This window comes from Balaenoptera borealis (genome assembly GCF_965194805.1).
Source record: "Balaenoptera borealis genome assembly, chromosome: 7".
NCBI classification, from domain to species: domain Eukaryota; kingdom Metazoa; phylum Chordata; class Mammalia; order Artiodactyla; family Balaenopteridae; genus Balaenoptera; species Balaenoptera borealis.
This window is the reverse complement of record NC_138864.1, coordinates 22,013,830-22,031,719: the sequence shown is the minus strand read 5'-3', so window position 1 is coordinate 22,031,719 and position 17,890 is coordinate 22,013,830. Positions and strand designations below refer to the sequence as shown.

Here is a 17,890-nt window from a genome sequence, read left to right as displayed (position 1 = left end):
CATCAACAGACCAAAATCTGTGAAGTCAGAGGATGAGATGTCCAAAGTGTTATTAAAATCTTCCCCCTTCTGCCTTCAATAAACGTATGAGGCACTGTGTTAGGGGCCAGGGATACATGGCAAGCTGGACACACCGCCCGCCAGGAGCTCACAGGCTGGCACGCTTCCAGTCAGCTGCTGAGCCCTAACGATTCCTCTGTGCAGACTTTCATGTCCATCCCCGCCTTTCCATGCCTACCGCAGCCACCCCTCCTCTGGCACCTGGACCACTGTGATAATGTGCCCGTATTTCTCCCTTCAGTCTTTGCCCCCACCTCAACCCATCCTTCACAGAGCTGCCCATTCTCTTTCTCAAAGCATGTGATCCTGCTATTCAGCCCCTCAAAAGTCTTCAGTGGTTCCCACTGCTTACAGCGAAAGTCAGAATTCCCTCACACTACCTCGATGGCACTCCATGATTTTTCCACTCAAATCACCTTCTGCACCCTGCTATACACCCCACGGGTACACTGACATTTAGGACATCTCATTCTCTCCCTAACACTCGCGCCTGTTTACTAGCTATTCCCTCAGAATGTCATGGCCTCTATGAAAATTCCCTTGTGTAGCCATCCGAATTAACTGATCCTTCCCTTATTTTACACAGCACAATGCCTGTACCTCTATTTGTTATCAACCTCTTCCACTTTCTATCACTGTTAGTTGTTTACTTGCCTATCTCTTTGAGTAGGTCATAAATCCCTGGCTGCCACTAATTAACCTGGCAATCCTGATAAATCATTGTATTATCTAAGGTTTAACTTTCTCATCAGTAAAATGAAAGGTTAGATTAACTAATTGCTAAGTAACTCCCAACTCCAAAGTTCCATAAGGATGAGTCTTATTTATCTTTGAAAAAGGCAGAATAGCACAGCTCTAAGCTTGGTCTTGGTAGTCAGACAGGTGGTTCTGAATCCCAGCTCTACAACCTACCACCTCTCAACAATGGGCCTGCTACTTAACATTTCTGGGCCTCAGTTTCTCATCTGTAAAATAGAGAATAATTAGAATTCTTACAGTTAAAAATTTTTTTTAATAACCGCTTTAGTCAGATATAATTCACAGATCACACAATTCACCCGTTTAAAATATACGACACAACGACTTTTGGTACATTCACATAGTTGTACAACCATCACCACAATCAATTTTAGAATATTTTCACTACCCCAAAAAGAAACTCATATCCATCAACAATCACTCTCCATTCCCCCCAGCCCTAGGCAATCACTATTTTACTTTCCATCTCTATGGATCTGCCTCATCTAGGCATTTCATATCAACGGAACAATATAATATGTGGTCGTTTATGACTGGCTTCTTTCATTTAGCAAAATGTTTTCAAGGTAAACGTATGCTATAGTAAGAGGACTTCATTTTATTGCTAAATAATATTCCATTGTGTGGATATACTACATTTTGTTCATCCCTTCAGATGGACATTCAGTTGTTTCCACCCGGCCATTGAGAATAATGCTGCTCTTTCAGTTTTAAGTAATAAGAAAATGCAATTCAACCTGGCTTAAGCAAAAAACTAAAAGTCCAGCAGGCAGCCCTTGCTTCAGCACAAGTTTAAATATCATCAGCAGGACTAACTTTTTCTCCATTTCTTGGCTAGGCTCTGTTCTCCGCTCATTTTTGGTGACAAAATGGCTTCAATAACTCCATTTCACATCCTCTCACAGTCATGCCAATAGGATAAAGCAAAAGCCCTGGGGTTAGCTCTGTGTGGGCTGTCTCGCTATGGACCGAGAGTATAAAACACTAACTGAAACAGGCTGTGATCTATCCTTGGGAAATGGGGAAGGGACACAAAGGATGTGAACCAAAAACAGATAAGAGATAAACCCCACACAAAATTGAGGCCTCTTTCTGGGAGGATAAATGGATTCTGAACAGCTTTAAAGCCTAATTTTTAAAAACAAAAAAATAGGGGCTTCCCTGGTGGCGCAGTGGTTGAGAATCTGCCTGCCAATGCAGGGGACACGGGTTCGAGCCCTGGTCTGGGAAGATCCCACATGCCGCGGAGCAACTAGGCCCGTGAGCCATAATTACTGAGCCTGCACGTCTGGAGCCTGTGCTCCGCAACAAGAGAGGCCGCAACAGTGAGAGGCCCGCGCACCGCGATGAAGAGTGGCCCCCGCTTGCCGCAACTGGAGAAAGCCCTCGCACAGAAATGAAGACCCAACACAGCCATAAATAAATAAATAAATAAATAAATAAATAAATAAATAAAGCAACAGTCTTTTTAAAAAAAAAAAAGTAAATTTTAAATAATAAAAACCCAATTTAAGGTTGTGGTGAAAATTAAAAATAAATGCATATTAAGCATTTAGGAGAATGCTTAACACACAGTAAGTACTTAATAAATGTTAGCTGCTATATTAGCTATTATCTGTATTAGATGAACCACATGAAATTTGATGGAATTTGACATTTAAAAAAAAAAGCCAATTTCATATAGCCCCATGTCATATATACTCAGCTTAAAATTAAGTCATGTTCAGCCTGCTCTTCCATAATGAAATGTAAAACTGCATCTTAACAGAAGGAATGAGGCTTATTTTCAAAATGTTTTAAACTTCAGGTTATAGAGTCAGAGGAATTTCTCTACTCTTGCGGAAAATATGAGAGGCAAAGTATGGGAAAGGGAAGTCTCTGAGACCGGTAGTCTGCAAAGCATTTCCTACACTAACAACAATACGTACTGTGGTTCAGGCCTGACAGCCACCTTAATCCTTTATTAGCCAAAGTTCTCAACTCAGTCTATTAAGAATTCTTGTCATGGGAAAACATCACTTTGATTTCTTAATATAAGCTAACAGAAAACTAGAACTCCTTTAACAAAACCTAATTTTTCAATCTTGCCCAAAATACATTTATCCCATAAAACAAGGATTACCAAATGCTTATTTCCCTCTTGGACACAGTCTAAACATGATTAAAAAATAATTTTTAAAACTACTACCAGGGGGGCTTCCCTGGTGGCGCAGTGGTTAAGAATCTGCCTGCCAATGCAGGTGACACAGGTTCGAGCCCCGGCCTGGGAAGATCCCACATGCCGCGGAGCAACTAGGCCCGTGAGCCACAATTACTGAGCCTGCGCGTCTGGAGCCTGTGCTCCGCAACAAGAGAGGCTGCGATAGTGAGAGGCCCGCGCACCGCGATGAAGAGTGGCCCCCACTTGCCGCAACTAAGAGAAAGCCCTCGCGCAGAAACGAAGACCCAACACAGCCATAAATAAATAAATAAATATAGACAGACAGATAGATAGATAGATAAATAAATAAATAACTACTACCAGTATCACCTATTCCTTTTATCACATGTCTTAGTCTCCTCCCTGTCCCCTTGGTCTAGTTTCAAATTATAGACCTAGATAGAGATCACGTGTTATGAACAAAGAATACTTTCTTCATGATTTCTAGATCTGATGGTAATTTTGTTGCTCTAATTCACTGTAAGGACCTATGCTTACACAACATTATCCCCTATCAATATTAGAGCATGAGCCCTTCCTTCCTTATTCCTTGATCAACAGTAAAGTCTCTGCTCTGCTTTGCCCCCAAAAATAAATAAATAAATAACTTACAGCAGTTATTACTGAGAAAAATAAAGATTTAACCTGGCCAAAATAATTAAAAACATATTCATGTTTAGATGCTTAAGAAAATTTTATAATTCCACAGTTTTCCTTTTTGCCTATTATAAAAATTCCTAAAATACAACTGAGACACCATAAAATAACCAATAGCTGCCACTTACCATTTACTATGTACCACACACACATTACTTTATTTAATCCTTACATTTATTCTCTGAGAGGTATTATTAGCTCTATTTTAAGAAAAAAAATTGAGACTTAGAAATATTAAATAATTTATCCAACCCCACTGAGAAAAGTGATGCCTTCAAAACTTGAACCCTGGTCAGCTGCCTCTGACAACAATATCAGCCTCAGCAAAGAATATTCAAAGACTGATCAAACGTTAGGAAAAGGGGAAACTATTACTTCTTCTCTGCTAAGTTGGGGAAGTGAGATAGCCTTTGCCTACACCAAGTAAGAGGATTCAAGCATTAAGAGTAAAATTATACAGCTCAGGATCCTCTGAAAGGTAAATGTATCCTCGAGTGTCCCTCAACTTGATAGCAATGACACTGCAGGTAGTGAGCATCAGTGGAGCCAAGGGGAAGAGAAGAACAGTTCTACTATTACTGTTATACCTACAGGGTGCTGATTACTACAAAAAGGATATATGGAAAGCCTCAGCCTTGTAGCTACTGAAAAACAAAAACAAGTTTTTAAAGCTAAGATAGAAAACACAGTTAAACCTTTTTTTTAAAAGTGTCTTACTGGGGCTTCCCTGGTGGAGCAGTGGTTGAGAGTCTGCCTGCCAATGCAGGGGACACGGGTTCGAGCCCTGGTCTGGGAAGATCCCACATACCGCGGAGCAACTAAACCCGTGAGCCACAACTACTGAGCCTGCGCGTCTGGAGCCTGTGCTCCGCAACAAGAGAGGCCACGATAGTGAGAGGCCCGCGCACCGCGATGAAGAGTGGTCCCCACTTGCCGCAACTAGAGGAAGCCCTCACACAGCAACAAAGACCCAACACAGCCAAAAATTAATTAATTAATTAATTAATTAAAAAAAAATCCTATGAGAACAAAGTTTAAAAAAAAAAAAAGTGTCTTACTGTATACTAAAATTGCCTACATAAAGCAACTTCTATCTCACTCCTACCATACATGCACATGATAAAACAGTCCAGGCCCTTGTGACATATTAAGAGTAGTCTCCATTCAGAGAAAGAGAATATATTTTCTTTCTGGTTTTTTTTAAAATTTATTTTTATTTTTGGCTGCATTGGGTCTTCGTAGCTGCGTGGGCTTTCACTAGTTGCAGCGAGCAGGGGTTTCTCTTCGTTGTGGTGCACGGGCTTCTCACTGTGGTGGCTTCTCTTGTTGCGGAGCATGGGCTCCAGGTACGCGGGCTTCAGTAGTTGTGGCACACGGGCTCAGCAGTTGTGGCTCACAGGCTTAGCTGCTCTGAGACATGTGGGATCCTCCCGGACCAGGGCTCGAACCCATGTTCCCTGCAGTGGCAGGCAGATTCTTAACCACTGCGCCACCAGGTAAGTCCCAAGAGAATATATTTTCACCTTTCTTTTTCTGACAGTAAAGGGAGGAATTTAAAAATAAAAATTTAAAATTTAAAAATAAGGTTCTTGGGAATTCCCTGGAGGTCCAGTGATTAGGATTCGTGCTTCCACTGCAGGGGGCTGAGCGGCGCGGCCAAAACAGTAAAATAAAAAATTAAAAACAAACGAACAAGAAAAACCCACAACTCCAGAATGACCTTTGGCTCCCACTGAATTGCCTTCTTCCCACTTTCTGGACAAATCCTGAGTTTCCCTACTGACTTCTCTCAGTCAATCCCAGTCAGTCAGTCCCCCAACCTAAGAGATGGCTGATACAACAAAAAGTGCCTCAAGTGCTTTGAAACCCCATGCATTCATGCGTAATCTGCTTTAATAGATCTTTAAAGTTGTGTAGGTTCTGCCTCCAGGAAGGTATGAAACAAAGGAACTTTGGATAACAAAATGTTCATCACCTTCTGTGGTGATAAAACTTCCAGATGACCCCACAGTTGAAACACTGCCATAGCATTTAACAAACTGATAAACAAACAAAAACAAAACAAAACAAAACAAAAAAAGGTTCTTGCAATAATCTCTCTTTAGGGGCTAAAAACTTTACCTTCTGTTTAGTCCCAGAATGGCTTGCTTTCTGCAGACTAAATGGTAGTTTCAAAAGCCAGTGAATCAGAATCCAGGACTCTAAACCAGCACTCTAAACTGGCTCAGGAACTAAAAGATAATTGACTGTAATCAAGTAACTGCTTCTTCAGTCCCCCTCACTGCTCCTTCACTGAAACTTCTCCACTGAGGGAGAAAAGGAGAAATAAAGGCCTGAAGGATTTTAAGCTCTGTTCCAAGAAGCTTCCTTGGGAAGCACTACAGTGGATGAGGGAAAGACCAGGTGGTTAGGACCAAGCCCTCACCTGCCAATTCTCCCAGAATAGAGCCACTTTTTCCTCTTTACATATAATAGAGTTCTATGTAAAATTTTATTTAAAAAGCATTCTGCAGGAATTCCCTGGTGGTACAGTGATTAGGACTCCGCGCTTTCACTGCCAAGGGCCCAGGTTCAATCCCTGGTCAGGGGGAAAAAAAAAAAAGCATTTTGCTACTACAAAGCAAGAGTGAAAAACACTTGTTCAGGTGCTCTCTAAAGTCCTGGCTACTTCACTGCGTTCTCAGATACACAGCCTTACGCAATAAATTTCAGGTGTGAAAGACACGGTCAATTTTACATCAGTGCTGCAATTAATGTTCAGTTACATCCTATTTTAGGATAAAACACATCATGCCCCCCCCCACCAAAAAAAACTTTCAATGGGATATTCTAAAAATAAAAATAATCAACAGGATAAGATTCCCTGTGTAAGTGGTGGCAATAGCTGACTGACAGCAGAAACAATAGCAGCAAGCTGTGTTCCCTGGATGCCAGAAACAACAACAGCACCTGCTGACCAAAGAAGGCAGCCAGGTACAGGAGTCCCAAGAGCCAGGCATTGCTTTTCAGTGGATTGTCTGTCTTACCTCTTCCACATCTCAAACTTGTTTCCTGGGGTTACAGAGGTATCCCTGGGTTGCAGTCTGTCTTTACTCCTTCTCCCACCCTGCCTAGTTCACACAGTCGTCTAGGGGCACACTTACTACACTGAGGCACTATAGGGGACATGACACCCACACGCCACGCTCAGCTAAGGGGAGAAAGTCTTGTGTGTCACAACCAAGTTTAAAGCAATCAACAATCTCATCCAGATGTTCCCTTTTGTCCCTATCCTTTTAGGCTCCACATTCTAAGACCCTAACTAGAGAATTCTAATGCCTAAAAATATTTACATTAAGAATATGTCCAAGAACTAGCTGAAATAAATGCACTCTGGAACTGATAGGCCAATTATTAATTTTAAGCTTATCAGCAAAGCAGTTTGACTATAAAGATATTCAATGTGGAAGTGAATTCAAACATCAGGGACAAAACATTACATTTTGTAGGATTTATCCAGTAAGGCTAAGAACTCAGCATAAAGTATCATATATGCCCAAGTATAAACCATGGTCTTTTCCCAAAAATTATCCCTCGAAAAAGAAGTAGTTCTCTTAGATTCTAGTCCTTATAAAGCCTTTATAATGATAGACTGCTCTCTCAAGTACCTTATTTTTAACATAATAAGGCAAAAAAAAAAATCTTCAAAAGGAAACGAACAATCAGGATTACAGTAATGCTAGGCTTGATGGCAGAGGGTAACAGAATGACCATTCCTAGAGGACCCTGACCCGGAGGAGTTTTGGTCAGACCTAGAAGAGAGGGGAGGAGGGATGAAACACTCTTCACTGACTGACGATTGATTAGGGAACTGTCCGAAATCACTTTAATCAATACTAATTTGGGAGACATCAACCCAAAAAAATCAATTTAAAAAGAGGCAAATAATTTCAACACATTTTTGGAATTATTCCTCCTCATTAATGCTGTACACAAGCCTTTTTAAAAAGCAAGTCAGGGGCTTCCCTGGTGGCACAGTGGTTGAGAATCCGCCTGCCAATGCAGGGGACACGGGTTCGAGCCCTGGTCCAGGAAGATCCCACATGCCTCGGAGCAACTAAGCCCCTGCGCCACAACTACTGAGCCTGAGCTCTAGAGCCTGCGAGCCACAACTACTGAAGCCCGCACGCCTAGAGCCCGTGCTCCGCAACAAGAGAAGCCACCGCAATGAGGAGCCCGTGCACCGCAACAAAGAGTCGCCCCCGCTCGCCGCAACTAGAGAAAGCTCACGTGCAACAGCGAAGACCCAACGCAGCCAAAAATAAATAAATTTATAAAAAAAGAAACTAAATATCATAACTAAACATTTGACTACTCCATCTGTATCTCTAAAATTTATACTTTCAAGTTGTATAGAATTTTAAACTTTTCATTGGGGAGTTAGGGGACTTACAACCAAGACTATCTTATATTCGGGTACATAAAATATCTGATAATACAAACTCAATGTGAAATGTTCCCCTGGAGACATACACAACAGAATAGAGCACCCCCGCCAAAACAAAGGAAAGAAAGAAAAAAGGCCGGTTAATAGCCAGCCACACAAATCACTCTAATGCCACCAGCCTAGATTAGACCGTGCTACCTTTAACCTTGGCTGACAGCGCTCCTGGAATCAAGGCAGGGTACAAGCTTAAAAACCTGGCAGCTGCAGGTAATAACTTTTTTTCTTTCTTGAAAACAACACAAGATTTGGTGGTAAAAATCTGGGGTCCTGTTAGACCTTTGATACAAACACAGAGCAAGACAAAAATCTCTTTAATTCTTGGTCATCAACACAAAAAATACTTTATCTACCTGGACCAGATGATGAGACAAAGATATGTAAATTCTTTACAAATTGTCAGGTTTAAAAAAAGAAAAAAGAAAGAAGGAGGGAGGGAAGAAATACTAACCCCTGAAATATAAAGGCCATCAATGATGAACTAAATTAAAAAATCTAATGAACTCTTCTCAAATCTTATTCTCCTTACACTTCCCTGTCCCATTTATTGCTATTTATCCTCTTTAAACTGATCTTTAGCTTCCCTTCTCTTATTTTGTCCAATGGCATTCTCCAAGCTTCAGGCTCCAGCCCTCTTCTCTCCTCCCCCTTCTCTTCAGTAAGCTGATCTTGCCGTCCTAATTGTCCTCAAAGGTGTATTCTAATCCCAGCCTCCCAGCCTCCCAGCATACCAGCTCTCCATATCCTCCTTTAGGATATCTGTCACTTCAAGTACAGTGTGCCTAAAACAAAATCTCTATCCCATCTCCAACCAACTTCTCCCAACTTTCTTAGTCTTCATTAAGTGTAACATTTTCAGTAAAACTGTCATTGTTTTTATTGCTTTCCTCTTCATGTCCCATAATTAGTTACTTTTAGCCCTGCTGACTCTTCTTTAAAAGAACTTTTCAAAATTGGAAGTCTTAAAAAGGTTCACTGTCTTTGACTCAATATTTCCATTTCTAAGATTCCACATAATCTGAGAAAATCTGAAATGCAGACAAAGATATTCGCTGAAATATTATAATGCCAGAAACAGTAAACATGTTTCCAGCAATAAAGAAATACTTAAACAAATTAAGCAGTTAAGTAAATTAGAATATTACTCAGTCACTAATAATTGGTTTTGAGAAAAAAAAAATTTTAACTTCTTTTTAAAAAATATTGGGCTTCCCTGGTGGCGCAGTGGTTGAGAATCTGCCTGCCAATGCAGGGGACACGGGTTCGAGCCCTGGTCTGGGAGGGTCCCACATGCCGCGGAGTAACTAGGCCTGTGAGCCACAACTACTGAGCCTGTGCGTCTGCAGCCTGTGCTCCGCAACAAGAGAGGCCACAATAGTGAGAGGCCCGCGCACCACGATGAAGAGTGGCCCCCGCTTGCCGCAACTAGAGAAAGCCCTCGCACAGAAACGAAGACCCAACACAGCCAAAAATAAATAAATAAATTTAAAAAAAATTAAAAAATAAAAATATTGATTTATTCATTTATTTGCCGCACCGCACGGCATGTGGGATCTTAGTTCCCAGACCAGGGATCGAACCCAAGACCCCTGCACTGGAAGCCCAAAATCTTAACCACTGGACCGCTAGGGAAGTCCCGGTTATGAGAAAATTTTAAGGACATTAAAAATGTTAATGACAAAATGTTAAATAAGGAAAGCAGCATACAAAATCATACATGAGGTGATTAATTAAGTAACAAAAAACACAGGGATGATAAAAAGACTAGAAGGAAAAATACCAAAATATTAACAATGTCCCATTTGTGAGTATCTTGCTGGATGGTGACAATATGAGTCATTTTTGTTTTCTTCTTTTTTTTTTTTTTGGCCGGGCCACAAGGGATCTTAGTTCCCCAACCAGGGATTGAACCCAGGGCCCAGGCAGTGAAAACGCCGAGTCATAACCACTGGACCACCAGGAAATCCCTTTGTTTTCTTCTTTATATATTTCTATAGTTTCCAGATATGGTACATAATATTTTAAAAATCAGGAAAAAAGGGGACTTCCCTGGCGGCGCAGTGGTTGAGACTCTGCGCTCCCAATGCAGGGGGCCAGGGTTTGATCCTTAGTCAGGGAACTAGATCCCATGTGCATGCTGCAACTAAGAGTTCACAAGCCACAAGTGAGGAAGGAGCATGCTGGCTGCAACTAAGGAGCTGGCGACTCGCAAGTAAGGAGTCCGCCTGCTGCAACTAAGACCCAGCGCAAATAAATAAATAAATAAATAAATCTACATTAAAAAAATAAATAAAATCAGAAAAAAGGTAATTTTTTAAAAGTGTTTCCAATTCAAGACTTGTCAGGTCCCCCTAAATTAATCCTCAAAGTCAATATTATTTTAACCTAAATAGCAAAAATAAACTGGAGGAGGAACTCAGATATATAATCTTAATAATATGTAAGAACTGCCAAAAAAATTCTAAAAACAAGAGTGACAAGGTGGGGAAAAAAAAAAAAAGAGTGACAAGGTGTATATAGGAGATGTGGGAGAGCCCTTGCCCTACCCAAACCTAAAATGTACTCAGAACTACAGTAAATAAAAAAATAGGAAACTAAAGCGGAAACAGAGTAATCAACACCTCAATACTCATACATGGAGAGATGCAATAGAGTTGGGGTGACCAGACAAATCATTTAGAAAAAAATAAGACAGCAATAACCAAAGCCTAATAACCACAGCCCACCTTTACTGCACACTTACCACGGGCCCACAACCTTGGGGCCAGATGTCACTCCATTTCAGTTTTTTGGATTTTCCAAAGACAATATGGTACTGGTACCTATTTCATGTACTATGTAAGACTGCAGCAAGGTCTAGGTGCATGTTTTTAAAACATACAGCCTACAGCCTTCCTGTTCTCAGAGGAAGAAGGGATCCTCCTCCTTCCGTACAAAACAAACCTGTGCTCTGATCACATCCCCTCCTGTCAACTCAGGGCTTTTGCTCCAAATTCCCCTTCTTGTCAGTATTTTCAACCTCTCCCTTTCTACTAGCTCCTTGCCATTCGTTTACATTTCAAAGGGAACAAAACACTTCTCAAGAACCACTCCCTCGCTACCTTTTCTCCTTTACACAAAGAAAGCTTATTCAATTAGTAACCTTTTAAAAAGAAAAAAAAAAAAGACTACGCTGTCATCCCATTCACTCATAGGGCTGCAGGTTCCCTGTGTCCAAAAGCACTGTGCTGAGACTACTCCAGGTGTGGGCTCTAATGATTTCCTAACTGCCAAAGTCAAAGGCCACCATCAGGATTCATTTCACTTGAATTATTTTGCAGACTGTGCTCTTCCCTTCTTGAAATGCCCTTGGTTCCTGTGAATCAACTTTCTCCTGATTCTCCTATCCCTCTGGCTCCTCCTTTACCCTACCTACGGCTTTCTTCTCTTCACATATAACACCTTCAGCCACCTGCCACCAACACTATACCCAACAACTCCCATTTGCATTCCTAACCAGAGCTCTTCCCAGCGCTCTAGTGGTAAACACTCACCAATATCTCTAACTAGAAGTGAACCACACACCTCTAACTGCCTAACAAAAGCCATCATTAGCTTTTCCCAAAGCAGCTGTGCATTCTCTCCCTTGAGGAATAGCAACACCATCCACAAATTTAGCTAATTCAGAAACCTGGGATTCATCCTAGACCCCTCCCACTCTCCTCCCACATTAAATTGGACACTAAATCCAGTGAATTCTACCCCCTTAATACCCATTAGTCTCCTGAAGCTGGATCTCTTGCCTCCAAGCCATTCTCTACACAGCAGATAGAGTAACCTTTCTAAACATCTCAAACTGTACCCACAGCAATGAGCCCCACTCAATGCTCACCACACCCTGCACCCCAACCACACTTCCTTGCTTGACATTCCAAGAACACAATCATGCCACTTACACCTCCACATGTTTACGCCAACTGCAGCACTGCTTTTGCTTGGAAGGCCCTCACCCTCCCCCCTCCTATTTACTTGGGAAATTATTACTGGCTCTTCAAGATCCAGTTTAACACAACCCTGTGAATCTACTAAAACCTACTGAACTGTACACTTTAAGTAGATGAACTGTATGGTATGTAAATTATATCTCAACAAAACTCATAATTTTCTGTAAGAAAAAAGACTTACCATCCAATTTTTTAAAAATGGGCAAAAGACAAAATAGGCACTTCACAAAATAGAAATTTCAAATGACCAATAAACTTACGAAAAGATGTTCAAAAACCATCACTCAGGCAAATGCAAATTAAAACCACAATGAGGTATCAGTACATACCCAGAAGGGCTAAAATTAAAAAGAATGACATGATCAAGTATTACAAAGACGCGGAACAATCGAAACTTCATACACTGCAGGTGGGAGTGTAAAGCAGTTCAATCAAAACTATTTCATAATAAAACTGGGGAAAAAAATCTCTGCAATTACTACTAAGACTAAGCATACACCTCTTCTATAACCTAGCAATCCCACTGCTAGAGTATATCCCCAAGAGAAATAAGTGCTAATGTCCACAAAAGGACATGTACAAGAATGCTAACAGGGACTTCTCTGGTGGCGCAGTGGTTAAAATCCTCCTGCCAAGGCAGGGGACACGGGTTCGAGCCCTGATCCCGGAAGATCCCACACGCCGCAGAGCAACTAAGCCCGTGTGCCACAACTACTGAAGCCCACGCACCTAGAGCCCGTGAGCCACAACCACTGAAACCCGCGCACCTAGAGCTCATGCTCCGCAACAACAGAAGCCACTGCAATGGGAGGCCAGCGCACCACAACAAAGTGTAGCCTCTGCTAGCCACAACTAGAAAAAGCCCGCGCACAGCAACGGAGACCCAATGCAGCCAAAAATAAAGTAAAATAAATTTTAAAAACGATTTTTTTTAAAAAAAAGGGTGTTAAAAAAATAATTTATAACCAAAAAGTGTAAAGAACCCAAATGTCCATCAATGAATGGATAACTACAACACAGTATATCAACACAATGAAATATTACTTGGCAATATAAAGGAATGAAGTACCAATACATACTACAACATGGATGAACCTTGAAAGCATTATGCTAAGAGAAAGAAACCAGACAAAAGATCATATGCTGTATGATTCCATTTATTAGAAACATCCAGAATAGATAAGTTTATAGAAAGAGAAAATAAATTAATGAATGCTGGGGTCAAGGGAGAATGGGGAATGACAAACAAGTACGGGGTTTTTTTTGGGGGGGGTGATGAAAATATTCTGGAATTAGATAATAGTTGCACAACTTTGTGAATATACTAAAAAAAACAGCAAGCTACACACTTTAAAAACTAAATTCTTAAAAAACAAATTTTATCGTATGTGAATTATGTTTCAAGAAAAAAGTTACATGTGAGGAAAAAAATCAATAAATACCAAAAAGATTCTTTAAAACATTTTATACATATGCACAGGCCCCAAAGCAAAAATCTATCCCAAGCCATGTGATTTAGCTAATTCTTAAGAATTAGCTCTTCCCTGCTAGTTCTTCCCTGCTGCCTGTTACAAAGCAGCACAATTAATAATTAGCAAACTAAACTCACTGGAACAATGTGACAAACTAACAATCTCAGCTGAGAAATCTTAATCTTATTTCTGACAACTACAAATTCTAGTGTTCTAAAAAAAGCTGCCTATAGGAACTGGCGCAATTCACAAAAGCTCATAGAATTGAACTGAATTAAAATGAATGAAGTGCCACTTGCACATACAAGCATATAACGACAAAAGTAGATCATATTACATCAAGACAGGCCCATGTAGTCACAAAATTCAAGTTTGCCAATCATTATATTAATATAGTTTAAAATTAGATCTATTACTCTCTTTCCTCCTCTGGAGAATTAATCAAAAAGCAAAAACACTGGGCATCAGGAGACCTGAATTCTGGTCCAAACTAAGCTAGCTGTGTGACCTTACCCTCTATCAGAGCTGCCTGTAAAATGAGGACTACCTCCGAGGCTACGAGTCTCCTGAAGTCCCTCTACCATCACTTCTCCCCCATGCCACTCTGTGCACCCAGAGTCAAGTCACCATGGTTTCCCCACGTACTATGGAAGGCCAGCTCTCGGTTTCTACTTCTCTCCCCGCCCCCCATAATCCATTCTCTACACTGACAGCCAGTACTCTTTTTAAAACAGGAATCAGATCCTGCTACTCCCATCCATATGCCTCCCAGCGGCCTACAAGGCCAGGCCCTACCCGTTCTGACTCCTCCCCCCTCACCATCCTCTTGGGTAGCACTCTAGCCACTCTGACCTTTGGGTTCCTCCAACATTCCTAGCCCATTCCTCCCCAGGGCCTTTGCCACACTCCCATCTCCTCCGCCTTATTCTAACTTCTGTTCAAATGTCACCTCCTCAGAGAACTGAGTGTGGACTCTGGTCCCAGCCTGCTTAGATTCAACTTAATAGCTGGACATGTTACTTACTCATGCTGTGCCCCCGTTTCATCTGTAAAGTGGTAACTACAGTGCCTACCTCACAGAATTATCACAAGGGATAAACGCATGTAAAGCAAGCAGCAAACTGACTGGCACAATTTTCAAATGTCATCTATCACTATCCTTAAGGCACCCCATCTTCATTTTCTCGTTATCCCTTAGCACTGTCTGGAACTGCCTTCTTTGTCATTCGCTTTAGGGTTCCAAAACCCCCATAGAATGTAAGCTTCGTGAGGAGCTCGCCATGTCTTGTTCAAAGCTCTACCACAAGGACTTCCCTGGTGGCGCAGTGGTTAAGAATCCGCCTGCCAATGCAGGGGACATGGGTTCAAGCCCTGGTATGGGAAGATCCCACATGCCGCAGAGCAACTAAGCCCATGTGCCACAACTACTGAGCCTGCACTCTAGAGCCCACAAGCCACAACTACGGAAGCCTGCGTGCCTACAGCCCATGCTCCCCAACAGGAGAAGCCACCACAATGAGAAGCCCATGCACCGCAACGAAGAGCAGCCCCCGCTCTCTGCAACTAGAGAAAAGCCTGTGCGCAGCAACAAAGACCCAAAGCAGCCAAAAATAAATAAATAAATATTAAAAAAAAAAAAAAAGCTCTACCACCATTTCCTAGGATAGGCACACACATACTTGTTGAATATATGAATAAATCAATCACATCAAGGATTCCTTTAAAATAATACTGCCTTGATTCAAAGAATTAAGTGAAAAACTGCCTCAAACAGTTATGTAATGGGGCTGGTCTCCTGGTCCTTGCAGACTAACCAGTTCATTTAGTCACTGGCTGAGGGGTTTCTGTCAAATCTAGTCACATAACTACAACAGACAACGAAAAAAGCTAACAGATTTAACCCGCGAGAGTAAAAGTTGAATACTGTGGATATATACTAATTCTTTGTAAACATACCACATAAATCCAAACTGCAGCGCACCAAAAAAGGCTCTGGCCATTAGGAAAGTCATACCCTGAAATATGAAAATATGAAACATACACTGACTTTAACTAAAACTGTTTTTCTACATGTACGTATATATGTAAAACATACACAGATATATATATCCACCTACACACACACAAACACACACAGCCATCCCCAAAACTAGGGGGATGCTTTTTTCAACTCCTTTTAACTTTTCTTAACAAAATGGGCTACGTGGGAATAAATGTTTTGAACTGAAAGTTGTGACCCAACTCAGGAGCCTAAACATTACAGTTCTCCTTACTTATGGACTGAATTTCCGTCGTTCACCAAAGGAAATCCCAAATATAAGGTTCTGATTACTAGCATTACTTTTTAAAGCATCTAAAACTAACAAATATCCATTGAGATTTAACATCTTAAGAATTCAACATCTAATTTTTACCCACCAGGTCAAGCCCTTAATAAATATTTTTCCCTCACTCTAGTAGTAGTTTTTTTTGTTGTTGTTGTTTTTTGTTTTTTTAAGAAAGGCTTTATTATGTCGGTATCTACATTTTGTGAAATCCTTAACATACTTTCAAGTTATATTCCGGTTTGAATGAACACAAATCCTGTCATGATACATCACATTAGTAATGACTTGGGCAGTTTTCATAGACGCCACCAATGGGTATGAAATTCGCCAGGCTGAGACCAAAGCGAAGAAGGGAAAAAGCCTAGGAATGCTGCAGGCTAGTCCCCCAAAGAAAACAAACCAACCAGAAATGCCTCGTGATTTTATTTAAAGATGATCACGGACGATCCCCATAGTACCAAATATATACCACAGAGTTATTTCTTGCTCAAATGGAAGAGGGAAGCCACAAATCTAGGAGGAGGAGTAATCTACGCTGGTAGATTCTTCAAAATTAGGAACGAAAGGGAAAGGAGACGCGGCGGCGCTCTGCGGTCTCGGAGCAGCTCTCCAGGAAAGGCTTCCCGGGCGCCGGCCGCTCCCACTCCGGTCCGCGGCCAGGCTGGAGGTGGCTGGCGGCTGGCATGTTTGAAATATCACCACCCTATTCATCGCCTCCCGGCACAATGAGGCGCTGGGCAGCCGCTCCGAGGACCGCCCGCGCACACGCCCACCCGCCCCGCGCAGCCCGAGACCCGGGCGCAGGCGCGTCGCAACGAAGTCACGCTCGGCCCGGGCAGAAAGTTTCGGAAAAAAACCCAAGCGCCGAAACGCACAGGTCTCAGAGCTGAACTCGTGCCAGGAACACGCCCGAGGCAAACCACTTGACAACCAGCTCCGGTTTTCAGCAGAAAGGCCGAGAGGCGGGGGCCGGAGAGGAAGAGGAGGCAACACACACACACACTCTCTCTCGCACACTCGGCTCCTCTTCCTCTAGGGCCCCGGCGCCCAGGTGGGAGCGATGCCGCAGACTCACGCCCGCACGCAGCGCCGGGGCCCGGGCGGCGGGCGCCAGCTCCCCTCCCAGGAAGGCCCGGGACCCCCGGGCCAGCTCGGCGCGCAGGAGAGGGTGCGCACGCCCAGCGCTTCCTCGCCCGTCCGCCCCCAACGGCAGCGGAGACTCGGGGCCCCAGGGGCCCGGGGTCAGGGGATGCTCGGCGGGCCGGCCGCGGGCTCGCACGCGCCCCTCCCCCCGCCCCTCCCCCCGGGCCGCCCGCGGGGCGCGCAGGAGGCGAGAGCCGGCGTCCCGTGGGATCAGCTCGCCCGCCCGCCGGCCCCGGGAATCCGGGCAACTTTCCCCTGCGCGGTCGCGGACTAACCGCGACCGGGCGAAGGCGGGGGTCCGGGGGCTAGCGCGGCGTGGACTCACTTTTTCGGATGTTTCTCTCTTTTCGGCCTCCGCTTTCGGGCCTGAATGGCCAGCACTGAGGAAAGAAGACACACATTAACGGTCTGGGAGGCCGGCGCGGGGCCGCGTGGCGGGGAGGAGGGGACGCCGCGGGCCACTCACCTTTCCGGGAGCTCATCCCGACGCGGGGGAAGTGGGGCGGGGGGCTTCGCGGCGGCGGCGGCGGCGGCAGCAGCGTCGCGGGAGCCGAGCCGAGCCGAGCCGAGCTGCAGCCTCCACTCACTCCGCCGGCCGGGAGGAGGCGGGAACTGCGCCTGCGCCGCCGCCTCAGCCGCCGCTCCCGCGGGGGGCCCGGCAAAACCCGCCCCCGGCCGGCCCCGCCCCCACCCCGCCCCGCCCCTCCCGCACTCCCCCCCGCCCAGTGGGGGCGAGACCCCCGTGCCAGCCCCGCCCGCGCGCCCCGCACCCACCCGCCTAGCCCACCTGTGCGGAAGGGACCCCC

At 43.7% G+C, this 17,890-nt stretch overlaps 1 protein-coding gene across 15 annotated transcripts in view; it reads right to left on the bottom strand.

Annotated features, from left to right (window-relative positions):
- SRPK2 (SRSF protein kinase 2) overlaps positions 1-17,890 on the bottom strand; it is a gene marked incomplete at its 5' end in the record, with an annotated part of 222,027 nt that overhangs the window by 203,757 nt on the left and 380 nt on the right. For 13 of the 15 annotated variants that reach the window (XR_014246860.1, XM_082399781.1, XM_082399793.1 and 10 more), the window contains one exon: positions 17,410-17,464. Coding sequence is in view for 13 of the 15 variants with exons in the window: in XM_082399781.1 (XP_082255907.1) it covers positions 17,410-17,464 (55 nt within the window). Of the gene's footprint in view, positions 1-17,409; positions 17,465-17,550; positions 17,764-17,890 lie in introns of those variants that run through there. The other 2 variants (XM_082399795.1, XM_082399783.1) reach the window with 2 other exon arrangements.